Source organism: Oncorhynchus keta, chromosome 19 (assembly GCF_023373465.1).
Source record: "Oncorhynchus keta strain PuntledgeMale-10-30-2019 chromosome 19, Oket_V2, whole genome shotgun sequence".
Taxonomy (NCBI): Eukaryota; Metazoa; Chordata; class Actinopteri; order Salmoniformes; family Salmonidae; genus Oncorhynchus; species Oncorhynchus keta.
The window spans coordinates 77,291,544-77,306,877 of record NC_068439.1 but is presented as its reverse complement, the minus strand read 5'-3'; the positions used below and the strand labels follow the sequence as shown (position 1 = coordinate 77,306,877).

The window sequence follows — 15,334 nt, the reverse complement described above, 5'->3', positions numbered from 1 at the left end:
GTTAGCAGTAATGGTGATAGTCATGTTAATAAATACTTCAGATGTTAGCAGTAATGGTGATAGTCATGTTAATAAATACTTCAGATGTTAGCAGTAATAGTGATAGTCATGTTAATAAATACTTCAGATGTTAGCAGTAATGGTGATAGTCATGTTAATAAATACTTCAGATGTTAGCAGTAATGGTGATAGTCATGTTAATAAATACTTCAGATGTTAGCAGTAATGGTGATAGTCATGTTAATAAATACTTCAGATGTTAGCAGTAATGGTGATAGTCATGTTAATAAATACTTCAGATGTTAGCAGTAATGGTGATAGTCATGTTAATAACTACTTCAGATGTTAGCAGTAATGGTGATATTAATGTTAATAAATACTTCAGATGTTAGCAGTAATGGTGATAGTCATGTTAATAAATACTTCAGATGTTATTAGTAATGGTGATATTAATGTTAATAACTACTTCAGATGTTAGCAGTAATGGTGATAGTCATGTTAATAAATACTTCAGATGTTAGCAGTAATAGTGATATTAATGTTAATAAATACTTCAGATGTTAGCAGTAATGGTGATAGTCATGTTAATAAATACTTCAGATGTTAGCAGTAATGGTGATAGTCATGTTAATAAATACTTCAGATAGGCAATTGCAACATTTATTGGATTTGTTGACTTTATTTTCAACACATTACAAAAATACATATATGTTCAAAACAGCCGACGTTACTGCTGCTGCTTTGAAACTACTTATTTTTCACAACAATCCCTCAAAAAAAGAAAAAGAAAAAAAGATTTTTGTACAAAGAGCAAAAGTCATGAAAGTTGAAAATGTGTTAAAATTTAAATTTTAAGTGCCATCACAAGAACTTCACCCAATCATGAGAAGAAAAAAAAAAATATTGTCCATGAACGCCTCCTAAAACTGATTTTATAAAATAAAAAAAATACAAATAAAAAACATTTCTCCCAGAACCCATTGCAGAATCCCAATCCCAAAATTCCTCTGATATTCTGGATGATTTCTAATTTAAATGTTGTTTTTTTAATCCATATTAGGATAGATTTACCAAAAAAAACGACTTTAAACATTTGAATCAAATCACAATTGGATTGGGAAGGTAAAATAGGCAGAATGTTGGAACCATTTGTTTTTAAAAACACAGCATCATTTATCAATATTACAAAGACACTGTGAATCGTCATACAGTGAGCAAGAAATTATACGCAACTACTCATGTAAATCTACTTAATAAAATCCCTCCACCATCATAACCATACAATGCTCGTTAATGGCATTCAAAACATTGAAGAAAAGAATACTTTGTTATTTTTTAAAACACAGAGGATTTCATCATTAATTACTTCAAACACTGTAAGCATTATTCTGGTACTGAATGTTCTTGTATGAGATATCATTCTGGTACTGAATGTTCTTGTATGAGATATCATTCTGGTACTGAATGTTCTTGTATGAGATATCATTCTGGTACTGAATGTTCTTGTATGAGATATCATTCGGGTACTGAATGTTCTTGTATGAGATATCATTCTGGTACTGAATGTTCTTGTATGAGATATCATTCGGGTACTGAATGTTCTTGTATGAGAGGACTAGTTCTGTTTTACGAGTCTGTCTTCCTGGTTCCTCAATGCGATTAAAATAACTCTCTAGCATCCATATTTTGGATGGAATATATGAAGCTTGTAGGTTTCTCCTCTCCGCTGTCTCAATTGCAATAATAACAGTTATTATAGTTATTATCAACTTTGTTCTGAAGTGAGAATTGATTAAAAAAAAAAAGTTTTTTTTATTGGAATACACTGAAGATGTAGTCTTACTGAATATCAACATGTTTTTTCCCCAAACGCATGTCTCTATGGTATCTATACCTGTTCAGTCAGTCGCATATATTATGATAACTACTCTATTCCATTTCCACATGCTGATCTGAAATAGAGGACCATTATGAGATGAGTGTTTTGTGTAAGAATCTGATCTCTGTCAACAAGATGATGATAAATAGGAAGATTTTCATTCGAGGGCACACCCATGTCCAATTGCCTAAACACACACAGCACATTTAAAACAGGCTGTGTGAAGTGATATCTTTGAGGTGAGGTGATTATCTCTATTGAAGATGGTTGTATTAAGGGAAGATGTGGCCTCAATCTTCCCTAATATTGGTCCTTTTTCTCTCTCTCTGATGTCCTTGGTATTAGATTTGACCAGTAGATATGCATTTGGGTTAAAACACACTTTTCATATGCTTTCAATTTCATTTGAATGACTTTGATCCTTGCTTGGGTCTCTCTCTCTCTTTCATTCTATGTCTCTCTCCCTCTCTCCCTCTATCCCCTCTCCATTTTCTCTATTTCAATTTTTCATTTTCTACCTCAAGAATGATCCAATCAGATCTCAAGGTCATGTGGCCATCAGTCTAACTGCTGTGCTGGACATTATTACCATAACTCAATGTAACTCAAATAGGCTTTTTTAGATTCATTCAAGGATGAGCCATCCTCATTCCACGCAGCTGAAAATCACAAATTGTAAATCCCTAAAAGTCACGAACGTCACGTACAGTGTCTTCACAAATCTGTTATTGGGCGTTAAAACCCCCATATCGCTTTGTGAAGCAAAATGAACAACCCCCACCTTTTCCCTTTCAAAGCTGCTCTACTAATACATGAACACTGAGTTAGTGAACTGTGAAAGCAGGCAGGCAGATTGAGGCTTAGAGCACACAGTGGAGAAACACAGGCATTGATATGAATTCCATTCTGAGACCGTTTTGCTGAATCCTGAGGGGATCAGAACTCACCCTGGGCGACGAGAACACTACTGTTCAGGAATTCCCCAGAAGGAACAATGAAATGATTCTAGAAGTGGAATGTACAGTACAATGTAGAATGTTTAAAAGTTTAACTTAACAAATTGGTTTTGATGAAGCTTTATCAAGTGTCAAGAGGGTGTAAGGGACATTGCCACTATGTGGTTCAAATGTAAACAGTATGACCATAGGAAGGAAGCACTATTGAGAGGACCTGTATTGCAATTATCTAGTGAATGGTTGCAATAACAATGTATATTATTCAGAAGTTAAATAACTCAAGCCACAGATCTTTGACTGTTTTAGTTAAGAGTGGACATTCCGAATGTAAAATATGGGGCTCGTATACATTTAGTTTCTGTTATTAAAGAAAATGGAATATTTACATAATGTTTGATGAAATAAAACGGTTTACTCTTCCCAAAACATTCACACACATAACGTTTTATAGGACTGTTCTCCTTTCCACATTTACTACAGCAAGTTTGAACTGATATATCTTAAATATTCCCATGGTGATTTAATCCTGCATCTAAGGAGTTCATGTCAATGTCTGCAACCGCTTTTTATGTCCCCGGCTAATATTGGGAATGTGGGGACTGGATTGAATCATCATAATAACACATGCTGATATTAAAAAATTATAGTTTGTGTAAAATGGGCTGTAATCTATTCAGACTTTTAAAACATCAACATTTGTTTGTTTTTTTTAATCCTAAAATGTAAATTCTGTTGTCATAGTGACATTCAGTGCTTGATGTCAGAGATGTTGACCTAATACGATATTCATAATACAGATCAAAAATAAATAATTGCTATCATAATTTAAGAAGTTTACTCATTTACTTATAGTTTCCTTAAAGGAATTGTTTTTAATTAACAAATCAAAATAAAAATTGTATTTCTAATCAAGTGTGACCTGTTTCAAATTGTGTTTTTTAGAAGAACAAAAAATTCAGCATATTTTTTTTTAACTTACTAGCTAGCTACCTAATTCCCTATAAAACCCCACAAAGATGTACCTGCACATGCCCAATATCTTTACAAAACTCCAATAAATACAGACATTATTGCACAGTAGAAAGGCTCAATGGATTCCGAAAATGATAAAATCCTCAGATAGATCAATAGTTGGCAGGAAACTAAAGGTTTCTAGAAACATCCCATGTTTCCCTTTGTTATATTTCTCAGTTGGCAGTTTGTGACAAAAAGAACAAACAAAAACAGAATTACGTACATTAAATTGTCCCAAAAATATTCAAGAAGATGAAAGATTATCCAGCCAAGCCCCGTGTTGAAGTCCTGTAAGTGTTCATTCAGAATGAGTCTGAGGTGTTAGACTAGCCTAAGCTTTAGCCTAGCGTAACCTAGCCTCTCTCAGCCTCCTCCAGTTTGACGTCGCTGGCCATCAAGTGTTCCCCGTGCCACTTCTTCATGTGTTTCTCCAGGGTGCTGTAGACGCTGAAGGGCATGTGGCAGATGTCACAGCGGTACACCTCCTTCCCAAACTGCCCGTGGGTCTTCATGTGGCGAGTTAGCTTGGAGCTCTGTGCGCAGGCGTAGCTGCACAGGTCACACTTGTAGGGCCTCTCTCCCGTGTGGCTGCGTCGGTGCACCGTCAGGTTGCTGCAGTTCTTGAATATCTTCCCACAGTACTCGCAGGTGTCGCTCCGTCGGCTCTCCTTACTAGGGGGTCGACCCGGCCCGGGACCCCGCAGGAGGTGAGGGGTGGAGCTGCCGCTGCGGCCCGATGCGCCCACTCCCTCCAGGAATTCCCCAGGAGAGGTGGAGAAGCGGAGGGAACCCGTCTCGGAGGAGGAGTGCTCTGAGGAGGTGGCGAAGGGGGACTGGTGGGCGTCACTGAAGCCGTGGAGGAAAGGTTCTCTGATGAAGTGGCGTGAAGCGGCGTAACCCGCCAGGAGCTGGGAGTACATGTTCTCTGGGGAGATGAGGGTCGGAGCCGCGGGGAGCTCCAACTCCTTCTCCACCTTCACATCAAATAGAATGAAATTAAAGTTTATTTACACTGAATTTAACAAATCTAAAGCCAGTAAAACAATACAACTAGATAAGAGAAAAATGATGTACTTCTTTCAGCAGTCTAAACGTCTGTTTTATAGTATTGGAAACAGTTGTGTAAACGACGAAACATAAGAAAACATAAAAACACAAGTTATTTAAAAAGAATAAAAGTCACTTAAAGGAGTAGCTAAAAGGGGGTTCTTACCTTGATTCTCTTGTTGGAGGGGTTGGGGCTGGTGATGGGGGTGGGCCGGCGGTGGAACAGTCCAGTGAAGGAGTCTTCTGACCCACTAATCCTTCCGTTCATCAAGGGCCTCTCCTCTCTTTCAATCTCTCTCTCTCTGTCCATCGCTCTGCCCATCGCCCTGTCCAACGCTCGCTCTCTGTCCCGCTCAATCTCCATCTCCCCCCTCCCTGCATCTCCCCCCTCTCTCGACTCTCTATTAGGCTGCCTCTCCCTATCCAGACTCATGGTCTTCTTGGAAGGGGCCAGCCTCAGGTGATTGTCCAGGTGGTTGTATGGGTGCATGATACCCACCCCTCCGGTCTCCGTCACTCTATCCCCACCATGAGGCTTCTCGTCTGGGGAAGGCCTCGACCCGTTCTCCCTGTTCTTGTGGAACTCTGAGTCCATGCTCAGGTTAGACTCAGGCCTACTTAGGCCGTTCCTCATCTCCTCCTCATCCTCAATTTCTTCCTCCTCTTCTTCCTCTTCCTCATCCTCTTCCTCCTCCTCGTTGTCCATCCCCATTCTTCCCTCCCCCTCTCTGCACTTCTCCTCCCCCTCTCCTACCTCTCCTCTATTCTCCTGTTCAGGGGAGCTCCCCATGGAGCCTGACTTGTGTATGTGTGTCTTCATGTGTCTCTTCAGCTTGGAGGCTTGAGAACAGGCATGGTCACACAGATGACACTTGTAGGGCCTCTCTCCTGTGTGACTCCGTCTGTGGACAATCAGGTTGCTCTGGAACTTGAAGGTCTTTCCACAAAACTCACAGGACTTGGACTTGGCTTGGGCCTGGACCTGAATGAATGAATGGATGAACAAATGAATTCTTAATTATCCCATAGGGGAAATGTCTTGGCAACATTACAGGCAATACTGTAATACATATAAGACATTACAATACATACATCAGCATATATCCCAGGACACACTGCACATACCTGGGCCTGGTTCTGGCCCTGGGGAGGAGTGGTGGCGTTTCCCTGAGGCGTGGGGGGCTGTCGGGGGTAGGTGAGGAACGGTGGGGGCTTGGAGCCTGATTGGAAGAGAGTTGGACTCAGCAGGCGGTGCATGGGGGGCACCCGGGTGGGCGATAGAGGAGATGTAGGGCCTCCGTTGTTAGTATTGTTGCCAACCGCCAGCTCTCTGAGCCTTCTGGAGAAGTCCATGGAAGGAGGATCCATTGGGGTCAGACGCATCACCCTCTCGAAGGCACTGGGGTGCTGGAAGAGCAGGGGCCCCATCTCCTCTGGACCCAGGCGCTCCAGGAGGTGTCTGGGGGGCGGGGGTCTGACGAAGGGTGGGGTGGCAGGGAGCCGGGTGTCCAGATAGCCCGGAGGGGGACGGGGGTGGTGAGGGTGTTGGGGATGGTGTGGGTGGTGCTCCCTGAGTAGTGGCGCCGCCATTCGGAGGAGGTGGAAGGAGTTAGAGGTGTCCCCCAGGAAGGTTGGTAAGGGAGAACGAGGGAGGGAGTCTCCCCCACCCATGGGAGGGGGGAGGGCCATGCGAGGGGTGAGGGTGTAGTTGGAGGGGTGTGTGTCCAGATAGATGCGGATGCCGTGGGTGTGTTGGGCGTGCTGGAGCAGGAACCAGGCGCTGGTGAAGGTCTGTTTACAAGAGGTGCAAATGTAGCTGGACGGCTCATCTTTACCTGAGAAAAAGAGGGGGGTAGAAAAGGGAGCGAGAAAAAGGGAGCGATTGTAACATGAGAAGAATGTAGAAAGGAATGCATGACTGACTCACACTGTAATACAGTTTTGAATCACCTACATAACAACATAGGTATAATCAACATACATACATTATCTTTTATATCTGGAACGACAGCATATAAAAGTAGGATCTCAATGACCTTTTCACACGACCCTGCTGTACACCAACATAACAACATGACCTGAGAGAGATATTGTATTCTATTCTCCCAGGACAGTCGACTTCATCACAGAGCTCCCACGGAGAGAATATCATATGATAACCTGAGTGAGAGAATATCATATGATAACCTGAGTGAGAGAATATCATATGATAACCTGAGTGAGAGAATGGTTAGTGTGATCTCCTCAGACAAACACATATGCATATATGAGCAATACAAACTATATGCAAACCAACCCGGGGCTACCTAGGGGCAGGATATTACTAACGTGTGTGTGTGTGTGTGTGTGTGTGTGTGTGTGTGTGTGTGTGTGTGTGTGTGTGTGTGTGTGTGTTCTGCTCACACTGCCCTACCCTATGCTCTGACCTCTTTCTCCCCTCTCTCTCCAGATGAAATCTCGCGTCTTGTGACGGCCGGCCGCCCAACAACCTGCCCGCTTGACCCTATCCCCTCCTCTCTTCTCCAGACCATTTCCGGAGACCTTCTCCCTTACCTCACCTCGCTCATCAACTCATCCCTGACCGCTGGCTACGTCCCTCCCGTCTTCAAGAGAGCGAGAGTTGCACCCCTTCTGAAAAAACCTACACTCGATCCCTCCGATGTCAACAACTACAGACCAGTATCCCTTCTCACTTTTCTCTCCAAAACTCTTGAGCGTGCCGTCCTTGGCCAGCTCTACCGCTATCTCTCTCAGAATGACCTTCTTGATCCAAATCAGTCAGGTTTCAAGACTAGTCATTCAACTGAGACTGCTCTTCTCTGTATCACGGAGGCGCTCCGCACTGCTAAAGCTAACTCTCTCTCCTCTGCTCTCATCCTTCTAGACCTATCGGCTGCCTTCGATACTGTGAACCATCAGATCCTCCTCTCCACCCTCTCCGAGTTGGGCATCTCCGGCGCGGCCCACGCTTGGATTGCGTCCTACCTGACAGGTCGCTCCTACCAGGTGGCGTGGCGAGAATCTGTCTCCTCACCACGCGCTCTCACCACTGGTGTCCCCCAGGGCTCTGTTCTAGGCCCTCTCCTATTCTCGCTATACACCAAGTCACTTGGCTCTGTCATAACCTCACATGGTCTCTCCTATCATTGCTATGCAGACGACACACAATTAATCTTCTCCTTTCCCCCTTCTGATGACCAGGTGGCGAATCGCATCTCTGCATGTCTGGCAGACATATCAGTGTGGATGACGGATCACCACCTCAAGCTGAACCTCAGCAAGACGGAGCTCCTCTTCCTCCCGGGGAAGGACTGCCCGTTCCATGATCTCGCCATCACGGTTGACAACTTCATTGTGTCCTCCTCCCAGAGCGCTAAGAACCTTGGCGTGATCCTGGACAACACCCTGACGTTCTCAACTAACATCAAGGCGGTGTCCCGTTCCTGTAGGTTCATGCTCTACAACATCCGCAGAGTACGACCCTGCCTCACACAGGAAGCGGCGCAGGTCCTAATCCAGGCACTTGTCATCTCCCGTCTTGATTACTGCAACTCGCTGTTGGCTGGGCTCCCTGCCTGTGCCATTAAACCCCTACAACTCATCCAGAACGCCGCAGCCCGTCTGGTGTTCAACCTTCCCAAGTTCTCTCCACGTCACCCCGCTCCTCCGCTCTCTCCACTGGCTTCCAGTTGAAGCTCGCATCCGCTACAAGACCATGGTGCTCGCCACGGAGCTGTGAGGGGAACGGCACCTCAGTACCTCCAGGCTCTGATCAGGCCCTACACCCAAACAAGGGCACTGCGTTCATCCACCTCTGGCCTGCTCGCCTCCCTACCACTGAGGAAGTACAGTTCCCGCTCAGCCCAGTCAAAACTGTTCGCTGCTCTGGCCCCCAATGGTGGAACAAACTCCTCACGACGCCAGGACAGCGGAGTCAATCACCACCTTCCGGAGACACCTGAAACCCCACCTCTTCAAGGAATACCTAGGATAGGGTAAGTAAGGGTAGGTAATCCTTCTCCCCCAACAAGATTTAGATGCAAGTGGCTGTTCCACTGGTTGTCATAAGGTGTATGCACCAATTTGTAAGTCGCTCTGGATAAGAGCGTCTGCTAAATGACTTAAATGTAATGTAATGTGTGTGTGTGTGTGTGTGTGTGTGTGTGTGTGTGTGTGTGTGTGTGTGTGTGTGTGTGTGTGTGTGTGTGTGTGTGTGTGTGTGTGTGTGTGTGTGTGTGTGTGTGTGTGTGTGTGTGTGTGTGTGTGTGTGTGTGTGTGTGTTTTGGTGTGGGGGAACGAAAGATATATGACAAGAGAGAGACAGGGAGAGGAAAAGAAAGAGGGAGTTGAGAAACGAAGAGAGAGAGGGAAACGCCTGCCTGCAGGTGACAGCATTCCCTCCCCCATATGCCCCCCTAGGCACAACTACGACAACATAACCAACAAAAACGGGTCACAACTCCTGCAGCTCTGTCGCACGCTGGGTGTGTACAGTACATAGTCAATGGTACAGTGGGCTTTGGGGTGACTCCTCTGGTAGGTGCACCTATAGCTCATCTCTTGGCAGTAGTACTGTAGACTACTTTATCGTTGACCTCAACCCAGACTCTCTTTCTCAGAGTGCCTACTTGAAACAGAGCAATACTCAATCATGAGGCATCAAAGCCAAAGGAACGGAATAATATTAAGAAACACTATAGATGGAAGGAAGGTAGTGTGGAAACCTACAGTGCCTTCCACTAATATTGGCACCCTTGGTAAATATGAGAAAAATGGCTGTGAAAAAAAGGTCTTTGCTGTTTATCCTCTTGGTATTTCAGTCAAAATATTCACAAAAATCAAACCTTAAATTGAAGTAAAATAATTTTAAAAAATAAAACGGAAATAAATTAAATAAATATTTTTCTCCGAAACATGTGTGCCACAATTATTGGCACCCCTAGAAATTCTTACGAGTAAAATCTAGCTGAAGTATGTTCCCATTCATATGTTACGGTTTAAAGTTCACCTGAGAGATTAGGAACACTTAAGTGGTAAGCCATGACTTCCTGTTTCACTGGGGTATAAATATGAGGTGACACACAGGCCAAGTTCCCATAGTCATCCATCACTATGGGAAATACAGTAATGATGTACAACAGAAGGTTGTTGAGTTTCACAAATCAGGAAATGGCTACAAGAAAATATCTCAACGGTTGAAAATGCCCATTTCCACAATCAGGGCAATAATTAAGAAGTTTAAAGCAACTGGAGATGTTAACAATCGGCTTGGAAGAGGACGTGTGTCCTATATTGACCCAGAGCACAGTGAGGGGGATAGTTTGAGTGGACAAAACATCTCCAAGGATCACAGCTGGAGAATTGCAGACGTGAGTTGGGTTTTGGGGTAAAAAAAAGTCTCCAAAACTACAATGAGACGCCACGTAACAACAAGTAGTTTGGAAGGGTTGCCATAGAAAAGCCTTTGTGTAACGATCGTCGTCGGTGGAAGGAAGAGGGGACCAAAGCGCCCCGTGGAAAGTGTTCATGATATTTATTTACAAGAAACACTCAAACAAAAATACCCAAAAAACGAAAGCGAACAGTTCCGTCAGGCACAGACACTAAACAGAAAATAACACCCCACAAAACCCAAACGGAAATTCACAACTTATATATGATCCCCAATCAGAGACAACGATAGACAGCCGCCTCTGATGGGAACCACACACACACACACACGGCAAAACAACAAAGAAATAGAAAACATAGATTTTCCCATCCGAGTCACACCCTGACCTAACCAAACATAGAGAATAAATAAGTATCTCTAAGGTCAAAGGTCAGGCTGTGACACTTTGCTGTCATCAAACAACAAACTCAAGCACCTACAGTTTGCCAAATGTTACTGGAACTTTCTGTGGGACCAGGTTCTATGGTCAGATGAGACCAATATAGAGTTTCAATGGGACCAGGTTCTATGGTCAGATGAGACCAATATAGAGTTTCAATGGGACCAGGTTCTATGGTCAGATGAGACCAATATAGAGTTTCAATGGGACCAGGTTCTATGGTCAGATGAGACCAATATAGAGTTTCAATGGGACCAGGTTCTATGGTCAGATGAGACCAATATAGAGTTTCAATGGGACCAGGTTCTATGGTCAGATGAGACCAATATAGAGTTTCAATGGGACCAGGTTCTATGGTCAGATGAGACCAATATAGAGTTTCAATGGGACCAGGTTCTATAGTCAGATGAGACGAATATAGAGTTTCAATGGGACCAGGTTCTATAGTCAGATGAGACCAATATAGAGTTTCAATGGGACCAGGTTCTATAGTCAGATGAGACCAAAATGGAGCTTTTTGGAAACTAACCCCAGAGGTGGGTTTGGTGTAGACAGAAAGATAACCATGCAGAAAAGTACCGCGTCCATACTGTGAAGTATGGTGGTGGATCTTCAATGTTTTGGGGCTGTTTTTCTTCCAAAAGCCCTGGACAACTGGTTAGGATACATGGTATCATGGACTCCATTAAGTACCAGCAGATATTACCTCAAAACCTGACTGCCTCTGCTAGGAAGCTTAAACTGGGCCTTGGTTGGATCTTCCAGCAGGACAATGAACCAAAGCACACCTCAAAATCAACACGAAAATGGTTCACTGACCACAGAATCAAGGTGTTACCATGGCCATCCCAGTCCCCTGGCCTAAACCCCATAGAAAACCTGTGGGATGAGTTGAAGACGAGAGTCCACAAGTGAGAACCTGGGAATCTGAAGGATCTGGAGAGATGCTGTATGGAGGAATGGTCTCAGACCCCTTGCCATGTGTTCTCCAACCTCAATACGCATTATAGGAGAAGACTCAGAGCTGTTATCTTGGCAAAGGGAGGTTTAAAGGCATAGTCAACTTAGTGTATGTAAACCTCTGACCCACTGGAATTGTGATACAGTGAATTATAAGTGAAATAATCTACCTGTAAACAATTGTTGGAAAAATGACTTGTGTCATACACAAAGTAGATGTCCTAACCAACTTCCCAAAACTATAGTTTGTTAAAAATAAATTTGTGGAGTGGTTGAAAAACTAGTTTTAATGACTCCAACCTAAGTGTATGTAAACTTCCGACTTCAACTGTATTTCCCTCAGATTACACAGATCCACAAAATGGTGATAAAGTCTCATGTGAAATACCACAGTGTAACATCACAGCAGCAAGATTTGCAACCTGTTGCAAAGAACAAACACTATTGTAAATACAACCTATGTTTATGTTTATTTATAGAGAGAGAAAAATAGAGAGAGAAATAGAGAGAGAGAGAGAGAGAGAAATAGAGAGAGAGAGAAATAGAGAGAGAGAGAGAGAGAGAGAGAGAGAAATGGAGAGAGAAATAGAGGGAAATAGAGCGAGAGAGAGAAATAGAGAGAGAAATAGAGAGAGAGAGAAATATATATATATTATATATATATATATATATATATATATATATATATATATATATATATATAGAGAGAGAGAGAGAGAGAGAGAGAGAGAGAGAGAGGGAGAGAGAGAGACAGAGAGAGAGAGAGAGAGAGAGAAAGAGTTTGTGGTTCTCACTAGGCATATGCATCCACTTGTTCATGTTATGTGGGTCTATCTCCAGGGAGACGGAAGTATGTTGGGGCCTACTCCGACTCTGCCGTGTTCCCGGCCCAGGATTAACGTCTTTAGTAATCAAATAAAGGGTGTTTAAAATGGCTCCACACACACACAGCACTGATTGAGAGAAGAACAGACCATTTCAGTAAATGAGCCTCTCATTAACTCGCTGACCTGCCTCCCCGGGGCTCTGTCTAACCAATCACTGAGCCAAGAGGGGCACACGTCGCCACAGTTACTGGAGTCTGTGTGGAGCGTGTTGCATGTGTCGGTACGCTAGGCTGTCTACCTGTGTTTAGTTTGGCTGGTCTTCACAGACCTGTTTGGCAGCTGAGCGCTGGACAGCTTACAGCTTGGACGGAGAGAAGAGAGGGAGAGAGGGAACCAGAGATGAGGAGGAGGGGAGTGTAAGTAGAGAGTCTTTAGGGACCATGGTGGTTTTCAAACCTGCACAGACCCCCTCCCTGTGTGAATTTGCATCTTGTCACATCTTCCAGAGAGAATGCCATATGCTGTTAGATCTGCTGTTAGATCTGTGTGGCAGTTAATGGACTGGCAGCTTAATGTCTCTCTGCTAATGTCTCTCTGCTAATGGCTCTCTGCTGATGGCTCTCTGCTGATGGCTCTCTGCTGATGGCTCTCTGCTGATGGCTCTCTGCTGATGGCTCTCTGCTAATGGCTCTCTTCTGATGGCTCTCTGCTAATTGGCTCTCTGCTAATGGCTCTCTGCTGATGGCTCTCTGCTGATGGCTCTCTGCTGATGGCTCTCTGCTGATGGCCCTCTGCTGATGGCTCTCTGCTAATGGCTCTCTGCTGATGGCTCTCTGCTGATGGCTCTCTGCTGATGGCTCTCTGCTAATGGCTCTCTTCTGATGGCTCTCTGCTAATTGGCTCTCTGCTAATGGCTCTCTGCTAATGGCTCTCTGCTAATGGCTCTCTTCTGGTGGCTCTCTGCTAATGGCTCTCTGCTAATGGCTCTCTTCTGATGGCTCTCTGCTGATGGCTCTCTTCTGATGGCTCTCTGCTAATGGCTCTCTTCTGGTGGCTCTCTGCTAATGGCTCTCTGCTAATGGCTCTCTGCTAATGGCTCTCTGCTAATGGCTCTCTTCTGGTGGCTCTCTGCTAATGGCTCTCTGCTAATGGCTCTCTGCTGATGGCTCTCTGCTGATGGCTCTCTGCTAATGGCTCTCTTCTGATGGCTCTCTGCTGATGGCTCTCTGCTAATGGCTCTCTTCTGATGGCTCTCTTCTGATGGCTCTCTGCTGATGGCTCTCTGCTAATGGCTCTCTTCTGATGGCTCTCTGCTGATGGCTCTCTGCTGATGGCTCTCTTCTGATGGCTCTCTGCTAATGGCTCTCTTCTGATGGCTCTCTGCTAATGGCTCTCTTCTGATGGCTCTCTGCTGATGGCTCTCTTCTGGTGGCTCTCTGCTAATGGCTCTCTGCTAATGGCTCTCTTCTGATGGCTCTCTGCTGATGGCTCTCTTCTGATGGCTCTCTGCTAATGGCTCTCTTCTGGTGGCTCTCTGCTAATGGCTCTCTGCTAATGGCTCTCTGCTAATGGCTCTCTTCTGGTGGCTCTCTGCTAATGGCTCTCTGCTAATGGCTCTCTGCTGATGGCTCTCTGCTGATGGCTCTCTGCTGATGGCTCTCTTCTGATGGCTCTCTGCTAATGGCTCTCTTCTGATGGCTCTCTGCTAATGGCTCTGCTTATGGCTCTCTTCTGGTGGCTCTCTGCTAATGGCTCTGCTTATGGCTCTCTGCTAATGGCTCTCTGCTAATGGCTCTCTTCTGGTGGCTCTCTGCTAATGGCTCTGCTTATGGCTCTCTGCTAATGGCTCTCTGCTGATGGCTCTCTTCTGATGGCTCTCTTCTGATGGCTCTCTTCTGATGGCTCTCTGCTGATGGCTCTCTGCTAATGGCTCTCTGCTGATGGCTATCTTCTGATGGCTCTCTGCTAATGGCTCTCTGCTAATGGCTCTCTTCTGATGGCTCTCTGCTAATGGCTCTGCTTATGGCTCTCTTCTGGTGGCTCTCTGCTAATGGCTCTGCTTATGGCTCTCTGCTAATGGCTCTCTGCTAATGGCTCTCTTCTGGTGGCTCTCTGCTGATGGCTCTCTTCTGATGGCTCTCTGCTGATGGCCCTCTGCTATTGGCTCTCTGCTAATGGCTCTCTTCTGGTGGCTCTCTGCTGATGGCTCTCTTCTGATGGCTCTCTGCTGATGGCCCTCTGCTATTGGCTCTCTGCTAATGGCTCTCTGCTAATGGCTCTCTGCTGATGGCTCTCTGCTAATGGCTCTCTTCTGATGGCTCTCTGCTAATGGCTTTCTGCTAATGGCTCTCTGCTAATGGCTCTCTGCTAATGGCTCTCCGCTGATGGCTCTCTGCTAATGGCTCTCTTCTGATGGCTCTCTGCTAATGGCTCTCTGCTAATGGCTCTCTTCTGATGGCTCTCTGCTAATGGCTCTCTGCTGATGGCTCTCTGCTGATGGCTCTCTGCTAATGGCTCTCTGCTAATGGCTCTCTTCTGATGGCTCTCTGCTAATGGCTCTCTGCTAATGGCTCTCTGCTAATGGCTCTCTTCTGATGGCTCTCTTCTGATGGCTCTCTTCTGATGGCTCTCTGTTAATGGCTCTCTGCCGATGGCTCTCTGCTAATGGCTCTCTGCTAATGGCTCTCTGCTAATGGCTCTCTGCTAATGGCTCTCTGCTAATGGCTCTCTTCTGATGGCTCTCTTCTGATGGCTCTCTGTTAATGGCTCTCTGCCGATGGCTCTCTGCTAATGGCTCTCTGCTAATGCCTAATGACTGAA

At 44.9% G+C, this 15,334-nt stretch overlaps 1 protein-coding gene across 2 annotated transcripts in view; it reads right to left on the bottom strand.

Moving 5' to 3' along the window:
• Positions 1-655: 655 nt before the first annotated feature.
• The window catches only part of LOC118373377 (B-cell lymphoma/leukemia 11B-like), a 57,688-nt gene continuing 43,009 nt past the window's right edge, over positions 656-15,334 (bottom strand). For both annotated transcript variants that reach the window (XM_052471346.1, XM_052471347.1), the window contains exons 3-5: positions 6,022-6,731; positions 5,063-5,878; positions 656-4,823 (exon numbers count right to left, since the gene is read on the bottom strand). In XM_052471346.1, coding sequence (XP_052327306.1) covers positions 4,203-4,823; positions 5,063-5,878; positions 6,022-6,731 — 2,147 coding nt within the window. In that variant the 3' untranslated portion in view covers positions 656-4,202. The remainder of the gene's footprint in view (positions 4,824-5,062; positions 5,879-6,021; positions 6,732-15,334) is intronic.